This window comes from Theobroma cacao, chromosome 9 (genome assembly GCF_000208745.1).
Source record: "Theobroma cacao cultivar B97-61/B2 chromosome 9, Criollo_cocoa_genome_V2, whole genome shotgun sequence".
NCBI classification, from domain to species: domain Eukaryota; kingdom Viridiplantae; phylum Streptophyta; class Magnoliopsida; order Malvales; family Malvaceae; genus Theobroma; species Theobroma cacao.
In genome coordinates, this window is record NC_030858.1 from 16,988,893 (window position 1) to 17,010,278 (window position 21,386).

Genomic DNA, 21,386 nt, shown 5'->3' on the forward strand with positions numbered 1-21,386 from the left:
GGTTATGATATATATATATATATATTATATATAATATATAATATATATATATATATAATATATATTCAAAAACGTAATTCATAATTTAATTAAATCATTAACTAAAGTAAAATGTATTAATTTTAATTGATATATTAATTTCAGAACTAGAAAATTTCAACATTAATTTGATTTTTTAAAATTTAATTGAAATATACTTAAATGAGTTGTACGTGTGGATAGATGCCATGCCCAATTTAATTCAAATAAAAAATATTTTTCAACATAGGATATACGTAACCCTTCAGCCTTTATACTGCATGTAGCAGTTCTTGTAACAGTTGTATGTTTAAGTCACTAAATAAAATCATAACAAACCATATAGGATTTTTTTTTTTTTTCAGTATTATAACTTTAGTTTTATTTTGAAAGTGATGAATAGAGGTGCAATATTCTTCCCATGCATAGTTTGGTTTTATACTTTGGATTTCTTTAAATTGAGTGGAGCACTCCTCATCCATTCACGTCGTCTTTACCAACAAGAAAGTTAGCCTTCTAATTGAGTGAAAAGCATCCTTAAGATTTGCTCCAAGGTTGCTCCTCTAGTCGCAACTTGCACTAACGCTCTTTCTCAGTCTAGCAACTTGACCAACACTATTTCTAGGTCGGTTTGCTCTTCTATTGCACTTGCAATTTCCTATAAAAGCTAGCATGGCAATTGACGTTCATTTTCATCGCCTTTGCTCACTCCGTTCTTTGCTCTGGCAGTTTCAATTTATAATATATCTTAATTTTCTTCTACAAACTTTAGAAATTCATAATTCTGCCTTGAGTAGTATTTATTTTATTTACATGCTTTATACGCGTGGTTGAACACTTCAGTGAACATGACATGTCGTTCCAACTCGGTTGCCTTTATTAATTTATAGTAATGTCAAATAATTAACAATTTAAGTATGTGGATGGTAAACGAAAAAAACCTTACATAAATGCATTTCTTTTTTTTAAATCTTTTAATTAACTCCCTGTAAAATGCAAATATATGCTATATGTGTTTGTCATTGACATGCAAAAGATTTAAAGCATGATATTATTTGTCTTGTAGTTTAAAGTGCATTCCATTGTCATTAGGGTAAAATAATGTCATTTAGAAATTTTTAAGGAATTGAGTAAAAATAGTTCGTATGATCCTCTTTGCATGATCTAGTAAAGGTATTGAACTGCTTGTGTACTTCAATATACCCCATTTATCAATATATACCTCAGGGCATTCTAAAATTCGGTTGATATCCACGGCCTAGACATGCCTTTGTGGTCTTTATAACGTTAGTGACATCAACCTCTGTCACTATATTTTTCCTTTTTACTCCAGCGTGTCTTTCAATTGATTCTTACATATCTTTCCCCGTATATGTCGAACCAGTACTGCCTTTTCTACAAGCTACGTAAATTATCTTATTATAAAAGATTATGATTAGCATCTTTATGCATGTAGGTCAAAAGAAAAATTATTTATTTTATTTAACGACACATATTATCTCAAACTTCTTCCACATTAACTCCTCAATATCATCAAGCACTCTTTTCCATGTTGGTCATAAACTATTGAAGTAATTTTTAATTGTTCTAGTAATTGATGTGGTGACCTTTATTTTTAGGAAAGTACTGTAACATGATAAAAGAAAGTCATTAGATATCGAAATATATAATTAATTATAAGCTAACAAGTTCACATACGTAATCTCAGGAGGAGTCAAGTGTAACCTCTGAGATGGATTTGTGGGGCATTTGTCGCGACTTGGAATCTCCCTCGGGTCCATGACAACTGGTGACGTCTCGATTGATACTCATTACCCGAAATACCAATCAGAATCCCGCAAGATTTACATATCAGTTTTAAACAATTTTCAGTCGTTTCCGGCTCAAGTAAATCAAAAGACAAAAATATAATATTTTTATATAAAACAATATTTATAGAAACATGTGTAAGTAATCTTTTGTAACTTAGAAGCAAAATAAATTCATACATATAATAATTTACAAAGTTATAATGTACAATAATAATTATAATGACAAGTGGCCCATAAATATACCAAGTGTTGGTGATAGTAACCTACTGTCTGTGTGATAGAGGGGTCAACTGAAATCCTCGACAAAATCGGGTATTTACAAGCTACCACAGGCCTGAAATATTTGGAAATGAGGTGGGTGAGATTTTACATTCCCAATGAGTAAACAGACATTATTATAAATATATAAAGGCGAGTAAAATTGAGGCTAGTTTAAACAACAAATCACAAATCATTTCATAAGGTTTTCAATTTATTTCTTAAATCATAAAATGTTTGTAATTTACCAAAACAGTTGTTAAAGTTTATGACTTTTATTAAAAACAAGGCTCAAGCCAAAACTAGTCCTCGAGGATACCTTGGCCGAGGCATCTAACCTAATCCGTCAAGGTTGTTAAGATATTTACATGTTAAACACGTGTTAGTTTTGAAAACAAGTCGTTCCTTGACGTTGGCCGAATTACACATTCATGTGGGGGTTCGACGTGAAGTGAGCTCTAACACTACCCCGGGAGTTACCCTCCTCGCCTCTACAACCGAAGTAACTATATAACCGGGTTTACCGTGCCCCTCTAATAGGTAGTCCACAGAAACCCGTCACTGCAGTGACTAAACCCGTCAATTTTAATAAAATTTCGACAGTATAACGTGACTTTTATTTATTTACCTAGCCTGAAAAGTAAAAGACAGCTTACATAAATTTCAATGCAATTATAAAATATAGCCACATATACTCATATATCATAAGCCATTCATAGGCAAATATATTTTTCAAGACAATTGACAGCCTCCAATTACTCAATTTCATAACCAAAAGTTTCTTATTTCAAAAAATTAAGACAATATATTTATTTGTCACATTTATTTCTAAAACATCAAAAATCTCATTTTCGTTTCATAAAATCCATGAAGAGCATTTAAAACTAAACTCTAGATAATTTACAATAATAATAGGTTTACTCACCGTTTGTACAAACTAACTGCTTTTTAGGTGCCCTGATCACTGTTCGTCGGATATGACTTCTTGGCCTTTATTGGAAGGCTCTCCTCCTAGACACATTGCAAAAATTTCACAATTTACCACATTGATGCTAAATCACTGTATAATTGACTTAAATCCAATACTAATGCATGGTATGAAATGCAATAGCCTAAAACAGCTTAAACGTGGTATTAATCTATTTTTAACATTTTACCCGTTAAATTGCTAACGCGCTCCATTTTAGCTCTAAATTGTCCCATTTTCTCTCCAACATTTCTAACTATTAAATATCAGCCAATAACCTTCTAAAATCACCAAAATCAGCTCACTTTCCTTCTTGAAAAATTCGGCTAAAAATGGGACATTAACTAGGTAAATTTTTCACTTTGTTTTTCTATCACATTTAACCATTTTCTCTTCATTTCTCTTAGAATAAAAATCAGTTTTTCATCATTGTACATCATTGAAGATTCGGCCAAGGGTGGGTATTGTGAAAATTTCATGCTTTCTTGCCCAATTTGATTTCTATACACATTTAACTAACTAAAAGTATCAATTTAACTAAAAATCAAAACATAAAAATTTCAAAATCCTCCCCCTTGAATTTCGGCCAGCTCTTGGTATCACTTTTTGATCTCTCTCCTCAAGCATGCTAAATGGAAACAAAGACATAAGAAATGTAGAAATCAAGCTAAAGTCGAAAAATCTTACCATTAGACGCGTAAACGGACGAAAAATGCGATTTCCCTTTTGAATTTTCTAGTTTTCCTTTGGTTTTTCTCTTTTCTTCCTTTCCTCTCTATTTTCTCTCTTGTTCTCTCCTTATGGCCGGCCATCACTTAATATGGGGTTTAAATGGGCTGATTTTCCTTTAAAATAATATTAAACAATTAAAAAGTGCCATGTGTCACTTTTCCATTGCCCTGTTTTTAAAATTTCGTCTTTTAAACTTCAAATTTTCACCACTTAAAATACCATAGTTATTCATACCAAACATAAATAAATTCTATGATTTTGACAAGTTTTGGGTGGTGAAAATTACGATTTTTACCCTGAGACGACAAAATTACCGTTTTGCCCCTATATTCCGAAAATTGCCGGAATTGAAATTTTTCACTTCCTATCATTAAATTACACTCCAAATAGTTAATCTTGGTCAAAAATTTCACTCCACAATAAAATTATTATCTTAGGTGGCAAAATAACGATTTTTCCCCTAAACATTAAAATTTTAAATTTTTCTCCAAATGAACCCTCGAACTCCGAACAATCATTTTTAGTCATTCCTGGACTGTAAAATATTAAATTTCATCCTACGATTCCTATTTGAACTAGTTCGAGGTTAAAGCAACTCAAGTGTACCGTTAAGTATAATACCGAGTTTCGTCTATTCTTAGGTACTTTCCTAATGTAATTACATGCTACTCAGTGCATGTATGTCATGACATATGTTTATAAGGTTGGGTTTTACAGCATTCATAATCTTACAGTAAGCCCTCTAGTCCTCAACATTGTAAAGGTACCACCCCCATTGTCACCTTTATATGTGGCTTAAGATCCACTAGAAACAAGGGCCGAGGTCATCCCTAGCTGCGTCGATCGATCAACCAAAGAGGTAGCTTTCGCCAATGTAGACATTGGTCCCGATGTAGGTTTTGGTTGACCTATTGATTTAGAATGCTTTTCTTCTACTATCATAACTGTAAAATAAAATAAAAAATAAATTATATATGTTAGGAAAATTTGAAACAAAATCGATGAATCATCAAATAAGCTCTCGAAACCTGAATAATAACAAGCATATAGTTCTAAAAGCATGAGTATTAAATAAATGATCCTAATGTGAAAGATAAAGTATAACAATTCTATAACATGTCAACATCCTTAAGAAATAATGAAGTTAAACATGCCTAAAATTTCAAAAGAAAAGAAATCTAATAAATTTTGGGGTTCTTGGAATAAGGAGCTTTGTTTTTTTCTGATTTGAAAATGGAAAGAGACATGAAGTTCTCAAAAAGAAATGAAAAGGAAGAACAAACAGTCTAAACAAGAGTATGAGAGAGAATCAAGTGTCAAAAGCTTGAGCAAGTGTCAGAATTACCGAAAACATAATAGTCAATATTGAAAATTAGAGTAGGTTTTAGGAAAAGATTTTATCTGATTTTAGTCATTTTCTAAAATATATATACAAAGCTTAGAGTTCTGGAACGGATTGTCTACATTGATTATAAATGCATCTTCTTTTATTTCATAAATCAAGAATGAATATATTTATGTGTGTATGTATATATATATATATAACCCCCGTCTGGGCCCATATCTGGTAAAAGTGTGGGCCCGGTAGCAGGAATCTTCTCCTACATTGCAAAAGAGTGATGAGATATCCAACAAAGGATAAAACTCTCGTGATGTCACAGTGAAAGTTAATATTGACTTGAACCCAATGTTGGCATGGCGTCGACATTTTTGTCATAAGCCTGTGGATGATGTGTCATCTACTAATTGGTCGATGACGAAACTTTTAATCTTTTAGATCCTTTGGAGCGGAGGTGTTGCATATATTATAGAATTCAAAGGCAAAAAACGAAACAAAGAGTGTAGCTCAAGGAATTAGAATTGTCATAGGGTTTGACTAATTGAAAGACCAGAATAGGCATATAGACCTTCTGGATTTTATATTTATCCACTTTACTCTCTGTTTTAAACAACAATTGAACAGGTTAATTTTCAACTACATATACATTTACTACAAATTTTACACATGTGATGTGCGAAGAGATCCATCTCTGACGAAAATATCAGAAAGGAGTACTGTATATATTCACTTCTGTTCGTTGGGAACAAAAAGGAGTATTGTAGTTGTAGATGCGTCAAGTTAAATCTGGGACCGTCCAATGTCAGAAACTGGGAAACTTCCGGTTTTGTGGAGCCCATAGTAAATGTAACGGTCCAGATTCAACTGGGTAGTTGATTTTTTGTGGGACAAAGCCATATCCAATACTAGACTGGTTGAACTGTTGAAGTTGAAACGTACAAGACTTTGCCGCTGCGATACAAGACAATTTTAATTGTAATGCTGCTCCGTACTTTATCGCATCACAATCATAGCTGTTCATAACAAATATATACCGAAATTCTCCGCCGAGAAAGTAAAGTTCAGAATATCTGAATCCATTATATAAATACTCCTTCTCCTAATATTAAAATTCTAAACTAATTAGATCGATGGAATATGTAAAATTGTAGTGGAAAGTTAGATTCATTTACTAAAATTTTAAAAATATATATCACTAGATATATAGGGTCTATTCATTTTATTGTACAATATTTTTTGGAAAAACATTTTCAACACTTGTTCGGAACACAAAAAATTTATTCTAGATATAAAATACTTTACGAGTTAATAAAAAAAATATTCATTGATCACGTAAAGTGTATTGAGCTTTTGACAAACGTAAGACATATTTTGAAAAATAGAAAAAAATACTTTTATACTAAACTTAACAATATAGGTTTAATGAATACTAATATTGAACTTAAAATTATAAAATATTATAAAATATTAATATTTAAGTTTAAAAAATTTTAACTGAAAATATTAATATTTAAATTATTCAATACTATTAAAATTTTTAAAAATTTTTTTAATAAAATCATTCAATACAATTTATATTTTTATTTATAAATTGAATAAATCTTACCAATAATTGTAATAAAAATATTTTAATGATTGTTATTTGATGAATATACATTTATAAATATAGGTTTTTAGATTTTTTATACAATTGATGAATATTGATATTTTTATAGTGTTATGGTAAAAAAATGATGAGATGGAAATTTGTTTTTAAAAATTATAGCTTACTTTCATTACAATATACAGTTAAATGCTTTAGAAAATATCATTATTAATTTTTGTTATTTTCATTTTCATTTTTAATTTTAATGTGAAAACTAAATGGCATTATTATTTTATAATTAACTCTTATTTATTATTTTAATACCCAAATAACTCTGCCAGTGATGTGAAAAATATTTTCCACAGGATAATCTAAACAATAAAAAATGTTTTTAACAACTTATCTAAATAACAAAAAATATTAAATTTTTTTATAAACTACTTTTTATAAAAAAAAATTTCCTCAAACAAGTTATTTTCTAATTACCAAATGAATCCTACATAGAACATTGAAAAAGTAATAATGCTGACTGTTAAAATAATGCATCGATAGCTCCTCTTTCACATATCAATTGTTTATTGATGTCTTCTATCATTGTAGTTTATCTGAAACGTCAGTTACCATGTATTCTTATAATATCATTTGAAAGTCAACTATTTACGATGTGTTCAGTCATGCCATCTTATTATCTTGTTTTGTCATGTTACTTGACACGTGTATTGTGATGTCATCTTTTATACCATATTTCGTCACATCACTATGTTATGCAGTCACTAGTTGATTTCAATATTTAGTTTGCCTTATTTTTTAAACTCAGATGAATTGTACAATAAAGTTAACTTTACTGTAAAACCAATTAAAATAATTTTTTTAAAAAATAATAAAAACACAGATTGACAAGTAAACAACAAAACTAATTTATAAACTTAGTTATTTTATATTAATTAACAACATAGATAATTTTTAAATTTATCTATTTTATTTTAAATGTTATTTAATTTTTATTATATTTTTTACATTAAAATATAAGAGTATTATTATTTTATATATTAACAATATATCTCACTAATTTAATTTAATTAAAATTATTATTATTTCTTATTACATTAAATCTCATACATTTACGTCAATATTTTGACAATCTTAAACCCTTACATTAAGATTAGCATTATTATAAAATTTGCCCTAAACTCGAGTTGACATTTATCTTACTAATTTGAGCTTGAGGAGAGTGTTAAGATAATTATGTAAATTGTTTAGTTAGAGTTATAATATTATTAGTTAGTAAGATTGCAATGTCAAATTAAAATTAGATTATAAATAAAATTAACCATATATATATCACTTATCTTCGTAACATACAAAATTTAAATTTTTTTATAAGTATAATAATTTCAGAAATAAAAACCCCTCTTATTCTTAATATGACTTCAAAAGATTTGATAGAGAACAGTAGAAATCAGAAGTCATCGGTTACTCCAATAAAACGTATTTATTGTCATCAGAAAAGCAGTACGTGCAGGGGAGGAAGAGTCCATTCATGCACAATTTTATGTTTTATTTCCATGAGTCAAGTCCCCTACCAGGCGTTAGGGCTTAGGACGCATCATTTATTTGACCCGCCGAACGGAATGCATCATTTATTTGACCCTTTGAACCCGCCGAACGGAATGCATCATTTATTTATTTATTTACTAATCACCAGTAAAGAAGATGGGCCATTTCTCTATATAATATTTTATGACAACCTAACTTTGAAACAGCTTAGAGAAAATGACTAATTTATTCCAAAATCTAAAAATAAAAAAGGATTACTTTTGGAAGACGAGCAGGATTAAGAGTTAATAAAACAATGGTAAAACTGCAAAAGATGGCAGTAAAGGAAAAGAAAGCCACGGTAAGAATTATCTACCAAACTATCTATAAATACTGCTACGACATCTTTTCAAAAGGCTAGTGTTCCTTTCTGTTGTTGTTGACGTAAACTTTCCACGTTTCAACATCTACTCGAACCGTCCCAATCTGAGTTCTCAGATCAATAAAAGAATCCCAACCGCTTCCCTCAACCCAGCAAAGAAAAACATTTCTGCCCGCAAAGCAAATTGAATATGTGTTTGGTATTTTTGTGTGATCAACAAGAGAGAGAGTTGGGAAGACAGCAAGCGCCTGGGTGTTGTCCGCACTGTGGGGGCAAGGTGGTAGCTGCTGATGTTGAGAGTCGGTGGAGGTTCTGTTTCTTACCCATTTGCTTCAAGATTAAGAGAAAATATTCCTGCACCTTATGTTCTAGGCGTTTGGTCTTGTATTACTAGTTCTAGATGGCTTTTCTTCTTCTTCTTGGATGTTTAGAAAACTTTTCCGTTTCGGGGAAATGTGAAAAATTCTCAAAGCATTTGAATGGCGGCCATCGATTGCTTTGATCTTCATAATTGTAGATGCTCTGCTCTCCATTGGTATTCTATTCTTTTTGCTCTTCCTTCTCTCCTCTTGTTTCATGTTTCTTAATTTTTCCCCTGCAATGCACAAGAGGCTTTAAAGCTTTTTTTCCTATGATAAAATAGATTATAGATCTGATATTCCATTTTATATACTGATTAATTAAACAATGCTAATTAGTATAAGTGGTACGCTTAATCAGATACGTTCTTCTGCCTTTGAATAAATCGTTCGATTTTCATTTCTTTGAGCAAAAGTTTATTTGTCTTTTAAAGAAGGGAACAGGCGGAGAACCAGAGGGTAGTTTAGTTCAAGTTCTGTTTGCTACCAAGGTAAAAAAAGAATCAAATATTGTACCATCTTGGTGGTTATGAGCTCTGTTCCTGGCCATTGGATACGACATGTTTCCTTCTTCTTTTCCTCTTTATTATTCTGCCAAACAGACCTCCTTTTCGGGATTCGTTTGCCAATCGTACGGACATGTCTTTTCTGGTATTTTAGGGGGAAGTGGCTGATATTTCACTTTCTTGATTTTGGTTTAATAATGCTGAAGCAACGGAGAGGTCATTATTATCCGAATTACAGGCCAGACCGTTAGCAATGCCCAATGGCTAATATCGTTATTCTACTTGTTTTTTTCCTTCTCAAATTTGTTTTTTTTTTTAGCACTTAACGTTATCTCGTCCTTATTAATTGAATGTTGATCTTAAGAGTTTACATATTTGATACTCGAATTATCGGGAAATTGTTAATTTGATATTTGAAAAAAATAATGATTTAGTACTCAAACTGTACTTTCATCTGTTAACTTGCACGTTTGATTAATTTTATCAGTCAAACATATGATCTGATTAAATATATCGTGTAATGTGGTCAAATATGTCAATAAGTACTTCTCACGTGTCTAAAAAGAATCACATCAGGTTTCTTTTTAAAAATATTATACTAAATATTTTTTAAAAAAAACAATGGAGGAGAGAGAAAGAGGGAATTGTGAGGGAGGGGAAGGGGAACGCAGGAAATATAAGGGGCCAACACTAGTCGCGGTGTCACCAACTGGCACTTAACGCAGAGCTAAAGGAAACATTGAAAGAAGGCTTACTTCGTTATAACAAAGAAAGTAAGTTACTTTTGAACTGTAAAACCAAAATGCTATGAGCCTAAACTTTGAGGACCACAAAATCTTTCAAACAAATTTTAAATTTCAAGAGCTGTCTTCAAAAATATTTTTAAGTGCTATTCACCCCCCTTAGCATCTTTTTTGGGACCAACAAGTGATATCAAAACTTAACCCTTGATTTTAAAGGCTTAACAGCTTAAGGGGAAAATCCAATTGCTGCTCAAAATTTTAATGTGGCTGAGGGTCAATCCACAAATAGGCTTCCTCTATTTAATGGAATAAATTACCAATATTAGAGCACTAGGATATCTATTTACATTAGAACTATTGATTATATGATGTGGGATGTCATTACCAAAGGCTCTTTCATTCCTATGAACATAAATTTGATTATTGTTGAGAAAACTCCCAAAAGTAGAAATGAATGGACAGAAGCTGAAATGAAAAAAGTTCAAATAACCTTCAAAGCCATCAACACTCTCTATTGTGCATTGAGTCCTATAGAGTTCAATAAAATCTCTACATGCACCATCGCCAAGGAAATTTGAGAGAAACTAAAGATCATCCATGAAAGGACTTCACAAGTCAAGGAGTTAAAGATCACCTTTCTCACTCACAACCATGAAATGTTCAAAATGGAACTAAGAGAAGACATCACCATCATGTATGATCGATTTACAAACATTACCAACAAGCTTAAGCAACTTGGGAAAGTAATTCCAGAACATAAATTGGTAAAAAAGCTACTTAGAAGCTTACCAAAATGCTGGAAGCCAAAGGTGATAGCAATTTGAGAAGCCAAAAATCTAAATGTCATCACCTTATATGAGATATGTGGCTTACCCCTCATAAATGAACAAGAGATCAAGAAAAAATTAGAAGGGAGAGCCAACCTTTGCTTGATGGCCAAAGATTAAGAACTTGAGGTAATTTCTGAATTATCTAACATTTCTTATAATGAAATGTAAGATTAGCATGATTGTTTTTACGCTGAATTTGAAAAGTTATCTCTAAAGTATAAATTTTTGAAAAAGAAAGCTTGTTCTTTAGATGATGAATTAAAAAAGATTAAATGTGATTTGAAATTTGTTTTTGATCAAAGAAACATTTTTCAAATTGAGTTGGAGCATTCCAAAACAGATTCTCAATCTTTAAAGTTGGAACTAGAGAGAAAAAATGAGGCCTTGCAAAAGGCATTGGATGTGAATGATGTTCTCAAAATTTCAATGGAAGAGATTTCAAAATTGAAATTGAACAAAGAAGATAAACCAATAGTTAATGCTATTTTTAAGAAGAAAAAGGATGCATCTTTATTCCATTATTGTGCTTGTGGCAAAAAAGGTAATTTCTTTTATAATTGTTATTATAAGGGTAATAACCTCCCTAAAACCAAGATGGTTTGGGTTTCTAAAAGTTCTTATGTGCTTACTAACCCTCAAAGACTTATTAAAATATGGGTACTTTTGAAAATGAAATGAAAAATTGTTTTGTAGGTTGAGCAAGAGCAAAAGGAACAATATTTGAAAGTTCAACAAAAGGGAAAACAACCTTGGTACTTGGATTGTGGTTGCTCAAGGCATATGATCAAAAATGAAAATTTGTTTGTCAAGCTTGATAGAAAGAAAAATGATAGTGTCTTTTTTGCTGACAACTCCAATGGTATCATTCAAGGAATTGAAACCTTTAGTAACAATTCTCAAATTCAAATCAAGCATATTTTACTTGTTGAAGGTCTAAAGCATAACTTATTAAGTATTAGTCATCTTTGTGATAGAGGATTTAGAGTTTTCTTTAGTTCTCATGTATGTCGTGTGATTGATTAATTTAACAAAGTTGTATTCATTGGCAAAAGGTTTGAAAATATTTATGTGAATTTGAGAAAAATGAATTTGAAATACAAGAAAGTGATTTCAAAATTTAATGTTGAAAATGATTTCTTAATGAAGGCAAAGATTGATTTGGAAAAAGAAAATGAAAAATTGAAAATGGATTTTGAAGCTTTTCAAAAGAAAATTGACATTTTTGAAAAAGAGAATTTAGATGTGAAAATAAAGCTTGAAGATTTGACAAATGAAAAGCAAAACGTTTTCATGAATTCCCCACTTTCAAAGATGACCAAATGCAATTATTGTAACTATCATGGTCATATTTCACACATTTATTCAACTAAGAAATATCTACCTTATAGAGTTAAACAAGTGTGGATTCCAAAAGAAACTTTGTAGAATGAGACCAACTATCAAGGATTCAAAGCAATTTGGATACTAAAAATCATATGAAAAGTGTCTCTTGTAGTTGTGTTAGAGCAAGAAGAAACAAATTCTTGAAGATCGAATGCCCTCTAAACACACAATGAAAATTGGGTGATTTCTATACCAAAAGTCATTTATTTGTCAAATTGTGACTTTTGGTTGTTTGCTTTTATTTTGCTTGGTTGTCAAATTCTTGAGATTGATTGATTTAGCTTGGTTTTTTTTTTTTTTGCCTTTTTAATTGAGAACTTTGATTTGCCTTTTCTTGCTTGACTATTAAATGCATTATTCTTTTTCTACTCTCATTTGATCTTTATTGATAAATTTTGATTATGCAATTTGATTTGATATGATACATGCTATAACTTGCATAATCTTGAAAAAAGTATAAGCTTAAATATTAAGTATGTGATTATCTTTGATCTTGATTATATCCTCATGCTTATGCCAAAAGTTATTCATTTTTTTAAATTACTTGTTTGTTTTGTTGATTTTGCTTAGTTGTGGAAAATTGTTTTGATATAATTTCCTTATGTTTTGTGAAATTTATTTCATATTTTTTTTGGAAAATTGATTTTTGAGCATATTTTTAAGCATAAAAGTTTGATGTTTATGGCATGTCAAGTGGAAAAGATATCTACGAGGATTGAGGATCAGAATCGACAAAAAACCTATTTTTCACTCTAGTTTTGTTTTTCTTTCTCTTTCTTTTGCTGTAAACATGAATTTTTTTTCTTGAGAAAATGTTGTTTGTTGCAGAAATGATGAACTAAATTATTTTTCTAGGATTGTGGTTGATTTTAACATGAAATCTAAATATTTTATTTTTTTATTTATTATGAATGGGTATGGTGATGTTTATTCAATTCTATACTTATTACCCTTGATTGTCTAATTAGAAAATGATTGGTTATGGAAATCTAAATGAAACTTGACAGAGTAATTTTAGATTAGACTACGTTTTGAGTAGCTTGTGTTCATGTCAGTTAGAAATGAGGTGAACTGATTACTAATTAGGGTAGACATATGCCTAAATGCTACATGCAGTCAAATTAGAACATTTGCTTAATGAACCATATTTAATTGATTACTATAGACATATAATGATCCAATTAAATTAGGTATATGTACAAGCATCTCGACGGAGACTTGTACATAAGTTTGGATTCTAGGCTAGCAAAACCACCCATGAATTTATGTATCAAGAGAAATGTATTTTAGATGAAATGTTGAATGAACCCATGATCTTAGGCCTTTAATATATAGTTTTTCTAGTAAATTTTCAGCCTTCATTCCTTAGTTTAGTGTTTAACTGAATTTAGATTTTAATTAATCTTTCAAAAATTGAGTTACTTGGATAAGATTGGTTTGTTAAAATTTTAGTACTTAGTGAGAATTTAGGAGCAAATCGCTAGGGGATACGATATTGGATTTATTGTCTATATTACTTGTTTGATACGAAAACTTGCATGTATTAAATCAACAACAAGTTTTTGATGCCGTTGCCAGGGATTTGTTTTGCTAATATTAATGCAAAACATATTGATCTTAATCTAAGTTTGTTTTTTCTTTCTTTATTTTTCAGGTACATTTTGTCATTGTACACGAAGAGTAAGAAGGTTAGAGATTGTTCCTTGTGATCCAAAGATTGAGAGAACATTTAGAAGTCTTTGGAGGAAAAATCATGAAAGTTCTACTCAGACTAATACAATGGCCGTACAACAAAAAGAGCAGCAAGTCCAAGAGCAAATAATGGAAAAGAATTGGTTTCTAAGAGACTAAGCTATTTTGTTGGTGCAAGGGCTTCCATCAAGCATTCGTGGTCCAGCTATTCAGGCCAAAAACTTCGAAATAAAGCCAACCATCATCCAAATGATCCAAACTTTAGTCCAGTTTGGTGGTTTATTGAATGACGACCCGAACGCACATATTTCAAATTTTTTGGAGATCTATGACACATTGAAACAGAATGGAATGACTGATGATGCTATCAGACTGAGACTGTTCCCTTTCTCATTAAGGGACAAAGTAAAGGTTTGGTTGAATTTGCTTCCTACAAGCCCCATTACGACTTGGGTCGGCGTTGCTTATAAGTTCTTAGCCAAGTTTTTTCCTATGGCCAAGACAACAAAAATGAGGAATGATATTACATCATTCACATAATTTGATGTTGAGTCGTTGTATGAGGTTTGGGAAAGATACAAGGATCTGCTAAGGTGTTGTCCTCATCATGGTCTTTCGAAATGGCTCCAAGTTTAGACATTTTACGATGGATTGAATGGTCAAGTTCAGACCACTATTGATGCATCTGCTAGAGGAGCTCTTATGGCAAAGTCAATTGATAAGGAGTATGACCTGTTGGAAGAGAAGGCATCGAACAACTATTATGGCCTTTAGAAAGAACAATGCATAAGAAGGTAGCTGGAGTTCATGAGTTGGACGCCATCACAACATTAATAGCACAAGTAACTGCCTTTACTAAGAAATTTGATTCTTTTAGAATTTAGTCAGTTCATTTAGTTCAGAGTCCGTTTGTATCTTATGATTATTGTGGAGATGGGCATGTGAATGATTAATGTCTAAGAAATTCAAAGTCAATTCAATTTGTAGGGAATAGGCAATAGAACAACCTCTATTCTAACACCTATAATCATGGATGAAGGAGCCATCCAAACCTGTCTTGGGGTAATAATTAAGGGTCTTCTTTAGCTCCATGGTCTAATGTTCTTCTTGGTTTTTAATAAAAAGCAAGGCCTCCCGTGAAAAAGAAAAAGAAACCATTTATGAAGGAGTTGCTTATGCAATACATGGCTAAGATCGACTCCTTCAGTCATAGTTAAGCAACCTCGTTGAGAAACCTTGAGACACAAGTTGGACAACTTGCCAATACGATAAACAACAGAGCTCAAGGGACTTTACCTAGTGACACGAAAGCTAATCCTATGAGGGATGATAAAGAACATGTTAAGGCTATTACCTTGAGGAGTTGAAAAAAGTTTGAAAGCAATCCCAAGCAAGATGAATAGCAGAGAGAGTTAGTTAAGAATGAGAGAGAGATTGTATGTTCTAACAAGCAGAGTCAGGAGAAGGAGGCAAAGGCTACTCCACCACCACCCTTTCCTTAGCACTTTAAGAAACAATAACAAGAGAGTCTGTTTCAAAAAATTTTGAGGTTGTTCAAAATGCTTCACATCAACATTTCGTTTGTAAAAGTTTCAGAGTAGATGCCTTCATATGTGAAGTTTCTAAAGGATATTTTGACAAAGAAAAGTACATTAGATGAGTTTGGGATAGTGGTACTCATAGAGGATTGTATTGTAATCATATTGAACAAGCTTCCTTCGAAATTTAAAGATCTTGGCAGCTCTACTATCCCATGCACTATTGGTGCATTATTCTTCACCAAGGCTTTAAGTGATTTGGGGGCTAGTATCAACCTTATGCCTCTATCTATTTGCAATAAGTTAGGTTTGAGTGAGATTAAGCCCACCATTGTGACCATACAACTTGTTGACTGAACCCTTACATATCCAAGAGGTATTGCCGAAGGTGTGCTCATGAAAGTTGACAAGTTTATATTTCCAACAGATTTCATTGTACTCAATATGGAGGATGATAGAGAGTTCTAATAATCTTGGGGAGACCCTTCTTATGCATTGCTAGAATGCTCATTGATGTGGAAAAAGGAAAACTTACCTTGAGAGTGCAAGATCAAGAGATAACTTTCAACGTTTCTAAAGCTTTAAAGTTTTCTAATAATCATGATAAATGTTTTGCAGTAAGTGTAGTAGATAGAGTCACGAGAGAAGTGTTTAGGGAAAACCACCCTAATGACCTACTTAAAGCTTCCTTAGTAGTTGATTTGAGAGAAATGATGAAGATGTCATTGAATGTGTAAATTTATTTGATGTTCCATCATGTGTCATGAGGACACAATTTACGACATTGGATTTTTCATCTACTTCATCATCACTAGTGAAACCTTCCATTGAAGAACCACCAAAGTTGAAGCTTAAACCTTTTCCAAATCACTTGAGGTATGCATATCCTGGTAACTTTTCTACTCCTCTTATTATTGTTTCTTTTGCTCTTACTAATGTGTAGGATCTTTTGAGAGTTCTAAAAGAGCATAAGAAGGCATTGGAATGGATAATTATAGACATAAAGGGGATTAATGTTTTGAGATGTATGCATAGGAATTTTTTAGAGGATGATCATAAAGCCACCAGCGAGAACCAGAAAAGACTCAATTCAATCATGAAGGAGGTGGTGAAGAAAGAGATCATTAAATGGTTAAATGCTAAGATTATCTATGCTATATTAGATAGTGTTGGTCCCGTTTGAGCGCGAGAGGGGGGTGAATAACACTAAAAATTATCTTCTCAGCCTTTTAGAGCTTGAAGAGCACTTAATCAACTAGACGAAGGGAAAGACTAGAACTTGTTAAAATTATAAGACACCAAGTAAGGAAGGGTAAAGAGAAGTGGACAATATAAGAGTATTTACAGTGGTTCGGTCTTTTTGACCTACATCCACTACCTTGATCTCCCAATCAAGGATTTTCAACCCAACTTCAATAAACCAGTGGAATTAATAGCTTCCATCAAGCCTTTATAAGGTGAGCTTTTAACCCAAGCTTTAATCCCTTACAACAAGTTTTAGAGTTCCTCCCACACTTTAATTTTTCAAAAAAAAGAAGAAAAAAAAGTACAATTAAGTACCTTTACAAGTTTGGATAGATTAGAATCAAGCTCAAACACTTTTTCTGGATTTGGAATGGAAGACAAGTGTTTTTGGTGAAAAATATTTTACTTTTTGCTCAAAGTAGCTCTTTTTTCATCAAATCTTCAACTCTTTGACCATTGGAGCTTCTTTTTATATCTAGGGAATAGTTTCTAGCCGTTAGAAACAACTTTAATGCACTTCTAGCCATTATTTCATCCTCTAGTGTTTAAATTCAAACAGGTTGATAGACTTTGACTAATCAGATACAAGCAACTCTAATTGATTACAGCTTCTCTACCTTGCACTATCTTGTTGCTTTGTTCTCTGCTCTAACCAATTACATGAGGCTCTAACTGATTAAAAGTTCTCTGTCTTTAGACTTCTCTTCTTCAACAGACTTCCTCTAATTGGTTATGGCAAGCTCTAACTGATTACAAACTTTCTGTTTTCACTTCTCTACATAACAGTCTACCTCTAATTGGTCAACATTTCCCTTAACTGATTGAAGCTTTACTTCCTTCAACCATAACCAATTAAAATCACCTTAATCAATTAGAAGATCTTCAAATTTTGAACTTCTCCATTTTGGCTCCTTTCAACGGTCAACAATATTTTCAAACTTGTTTTTTGCGCTTGAAGATACTAAGACCTTGTGCTTTAACCGATTAACTAGACCTCTTAACCAATTAGCATATTTCTGTTTTGCTTCAACTTATCACACAACCATGCCTTAACTGATTAAGGTCCTTTGATAATCAGTTACTAAGGTTCTGTTTTTGTTCATTACTTGTTTTTTTCTTCTTAACTGATTAACTCTTCATTAAACTTAGCAAGCTCCTTGACTTGCCTTTAATTAACAACTTTGTTAGGGGTATAAAATTAAATCTTGCACACTTAAATAGTGAAGTTAGACATTAATGAATGAGGAATGTTTTGTTATCATAAAAAACATATGGAGTCAACAGATAGTGCTTAGGTAAGTCCGGTAGCAATGTGTATTGAAGAAATGTGGGATAACTATGGTAACAAATGAGAATAATGAACTTACCCCCAAGAGGATAATGACTAGATGGAGAGTATTCATGGACTTCTGAAAGCTCAACAAAGCCACAAGGGAAAATCATTTTTTTTGTCATTTATTGACCAGATGTTAGATAGATCAGGTAGAAAAAAGTTCTCTTATTTCTTGGATTCAGGATACAATTAGATAGCAGTAGCTTCAGAGGATCAAGAGCAGACTACCTTTACATGCCCCTATGGTACTTTCGTTTTCAAAAGAATGCCATTTGGACTGTGTAATGCTCTAGCCACTTTTCAAAAATGCATGATGGCCATCTTCTATGATGTGGTGGAATAAATTTTGGAGGTATTTATGGATGACTTTTTTGTTTTTGGTAGCAATTTCGATGAGTGTTTGTTGAATTTTGATAGAGTCTTGAGAAGGTATGAAGAGATGAACCTTGTGCTGAATTGGGAGAAATGCCACTTCATAGTGCAAGAAGGCATTGTTCTTAGGCACAAGGTTTCGAGCAAAGGATTGGAGGTGGACAAAGTGAAGATAGAGATAATCGAGAAGCTTCCACTTTAAAGAATGCTCATAATTTTGTTTTGCATTGTAATAAGTGTCAACGAGTGGGGAACATTTTGAGAAGACATGGGATGCCACTCAGCAACATCTTGGAAGTTGAAATATTTGTTATTTGGGGTATTGATTTCATGGGACCCTTTGTTTATTCTTTCAACAATTGCTACATATTGGTGGTCGTTAACTATGTGTCAAAGTGGGTGGAAGCTTTAGCATTACTTATGAATGATGCAAAGGTTGTGTTGAAGTTTTTGAGGAAAAATATTTTCATGAGATTCGGCACATCAATGGCGATAGTGAGTGATGAAGGTAGCCATTGTTGTTACAAATTCTTTACAGCTATACTTGCAAAAAATGGTGTGACACACATGGTGGCAATTGCTTATCACCCCTAAATAAGTGGACAAGTTAAAGTATCAAATCGAGAGATCAAGAGAATTTTAAAAAAGGTTGTGTCTACGTTAAGGAAAGATTAGGCCAAGAGACTTGATGATGCATTTTGGGCATATTAGACTGAATAAAAAACTCCCATTGGTATGTTGCCATATCATCTAGTCTTTGGCAAAGCATGTCACCTTCGGTTGAGTAGGAAGTTGAACTTCGATTTGGAAACTGCTGGTGAGAAACATTTGCTTCAACTATATGAGATGGATGAAATTAGATTGGATGCTTATGAAAATGCCAAGATATATAAAGAAAAGACGAAGAGATGGCATGATTGGAAGACTTTTGAAACCCATTTTTAGCCAAACTAGCATGTGCTGTTATTCAACTTTTAGTTAAAGTTATTTCTTGGAAAGTTAAAATGAAGGTGGTCAAGACCTTTTCTTGTTTCGAGATTATTCCCACATAGTGTAGTGGAACTTGTCGATGGTATGACTAACGAAAAGTTTAAGGTGAATGGGCAACGGTTGGAGCATTATTGAGGGTGATATTGATCGTCAATGCTCCTCTATCAATCTTTATGACCCTAGTTAAGCTAAATAGAGAGTTTAGCTAAAAACAATAAAGAAATCGCTGTTTGGGAAGCAACCTAAGTTTTTTATACTTAGCAAATTTTTTACTATTTGTTCGTTTTATACTTATTTTTTATTTTCTAAATTATGGTTTCTAACTTTCTTTATTTTTCTTTTGTAGGACTTATTTTAATCTCTTTATGTTTATGCAAAAAAAAAAAAAACCAGCACCGCGGCATTGGCCACTTAAGGCCACGATGTTGGGCATCATCATGGATTCCATACAAAAACCTGAGGCTAGAGCATTACGGTGCTACACATCCAAGGTTGCAGTGCTCCACACTTGAAAATTTTTCATGGGTCGAGCCTAGGGCAATGCGACGCTCAAGGGCTAGTACCATGGCGTTGCATCGAGCCCTTTCCTCTTTTAAAACCCAAAATTTTCCCTTTTTCCCCCATTTTAAACCCTAACAGTGCATTTTTTCACTACTTCTTCCCCAAATTGAAAATTTTCACCTTTCTACAACCTACCACCCCAAAACATCTCCAAATACTCAACTTTCTTGCATTTAAACACTAGTTTGGAGGATTGGGAACATTTTTAATTCATCGCACTTAACCAAGGTGCAGAAAATTTTCAAGTAAGAATCTAGTTCTTGCAAAAATTTAATTGTTGGGAGAATTTAGCATTGTGGAAGTGATTTTAGGTGGTTATTGATTGGTATTTGCTTAATTGGGTAATGTGGTATGTGGGTTTAAAGATTTCTTAGTGTTTCATGAATATTTTGAAGTTTTTGTTGAGAAAGAAAGGTGAATAGTACCATATTTTCTGCATTTAACTTTATATTGTGGATTTGTGGTGCACTGTGTGCTATTAGAATTAGAAGAATAAGTTGTGGAAAATTTTGGTGATTAATTTTGAGGTAAACTTCATTTTTGTGGTTAAAAGTTATTATTGATTGTGGATTCTTATTGACCATCATATGATGGCACCTATGAAATGAGCTCATGGTAGCAAAAGTGCAAGTTGTTTTGATTAGAGCAAGTTTGTTTCTGCTGAGGCTGTTACACGGCATTCGTAGTGACTTTTGCAGAAATTTCCTATCCTAGAGAGAGGTATTGACCTTCACCCTAACCTTTATGGTTTTGTTCATAGAATTATTAATGAGCGATAGTGGGAAAAGTTTTGTGAGCACCCTAAGGCAGTAGTGTTGCCAGTCATTAGAGAATTTTTATAAGTGGTCATCAAGTACATTTTGAATGCCAAACAATTAACCAATTTTACAATCTACCTAATATTGAAAATGATGAATATGGCTAGTATCTAGATGCAATTGTTGACTTAGATGAGGTTATTGGGTTGCTTTGCAATGAGGGCGCCGAATGGAAAATAAATAAGGATATGCTAGTATATTTTAAGGCCAATGCCATGAAGAACAATTACAAGGTATGGTATCACTTTTTGGCAGTAAGGTTGCTTTCCATGAAGCACCTTAGTGACGTAACAAAATACAGAGCATTATTACTTTATGCAATTGTCTCAGGGACGTCTATCAACGTTGGTTAAATGTTGTTTAATAATATTGTCCAAGTTGCTCTCTC

At 32.2% G+C, this 21,386-nt stretch overlaps 1 protein-coding gene across 1 annotated transcript; it reads left to right on the forward strand.

Annotated features, from left to right (window-relative positions):
* On the forward strand, positions 8,656-9,184 carry LOC18589447. Its single transcript, XM_007014426.2, has one exon. The coding sequence runs from the start codon at positions 8,819-8,821 to the stop codon at positions 9,020-9,022; it is 204 nt and encodes a 67-aa protein (XP_007014488.1). The 5' UTR covers positions 8,656-8,818; the 3' UTR covers positions 9,023-9,184.

Coding starts and splice junctions, on each gene's coding strand:
- LOC18589447 (XM_007014426.2), top strand. CDS start 8,819: ATGTGTTTGGTATTTTTGTGTGATCAACAAGAGAGAGAGTTGGGAAGA.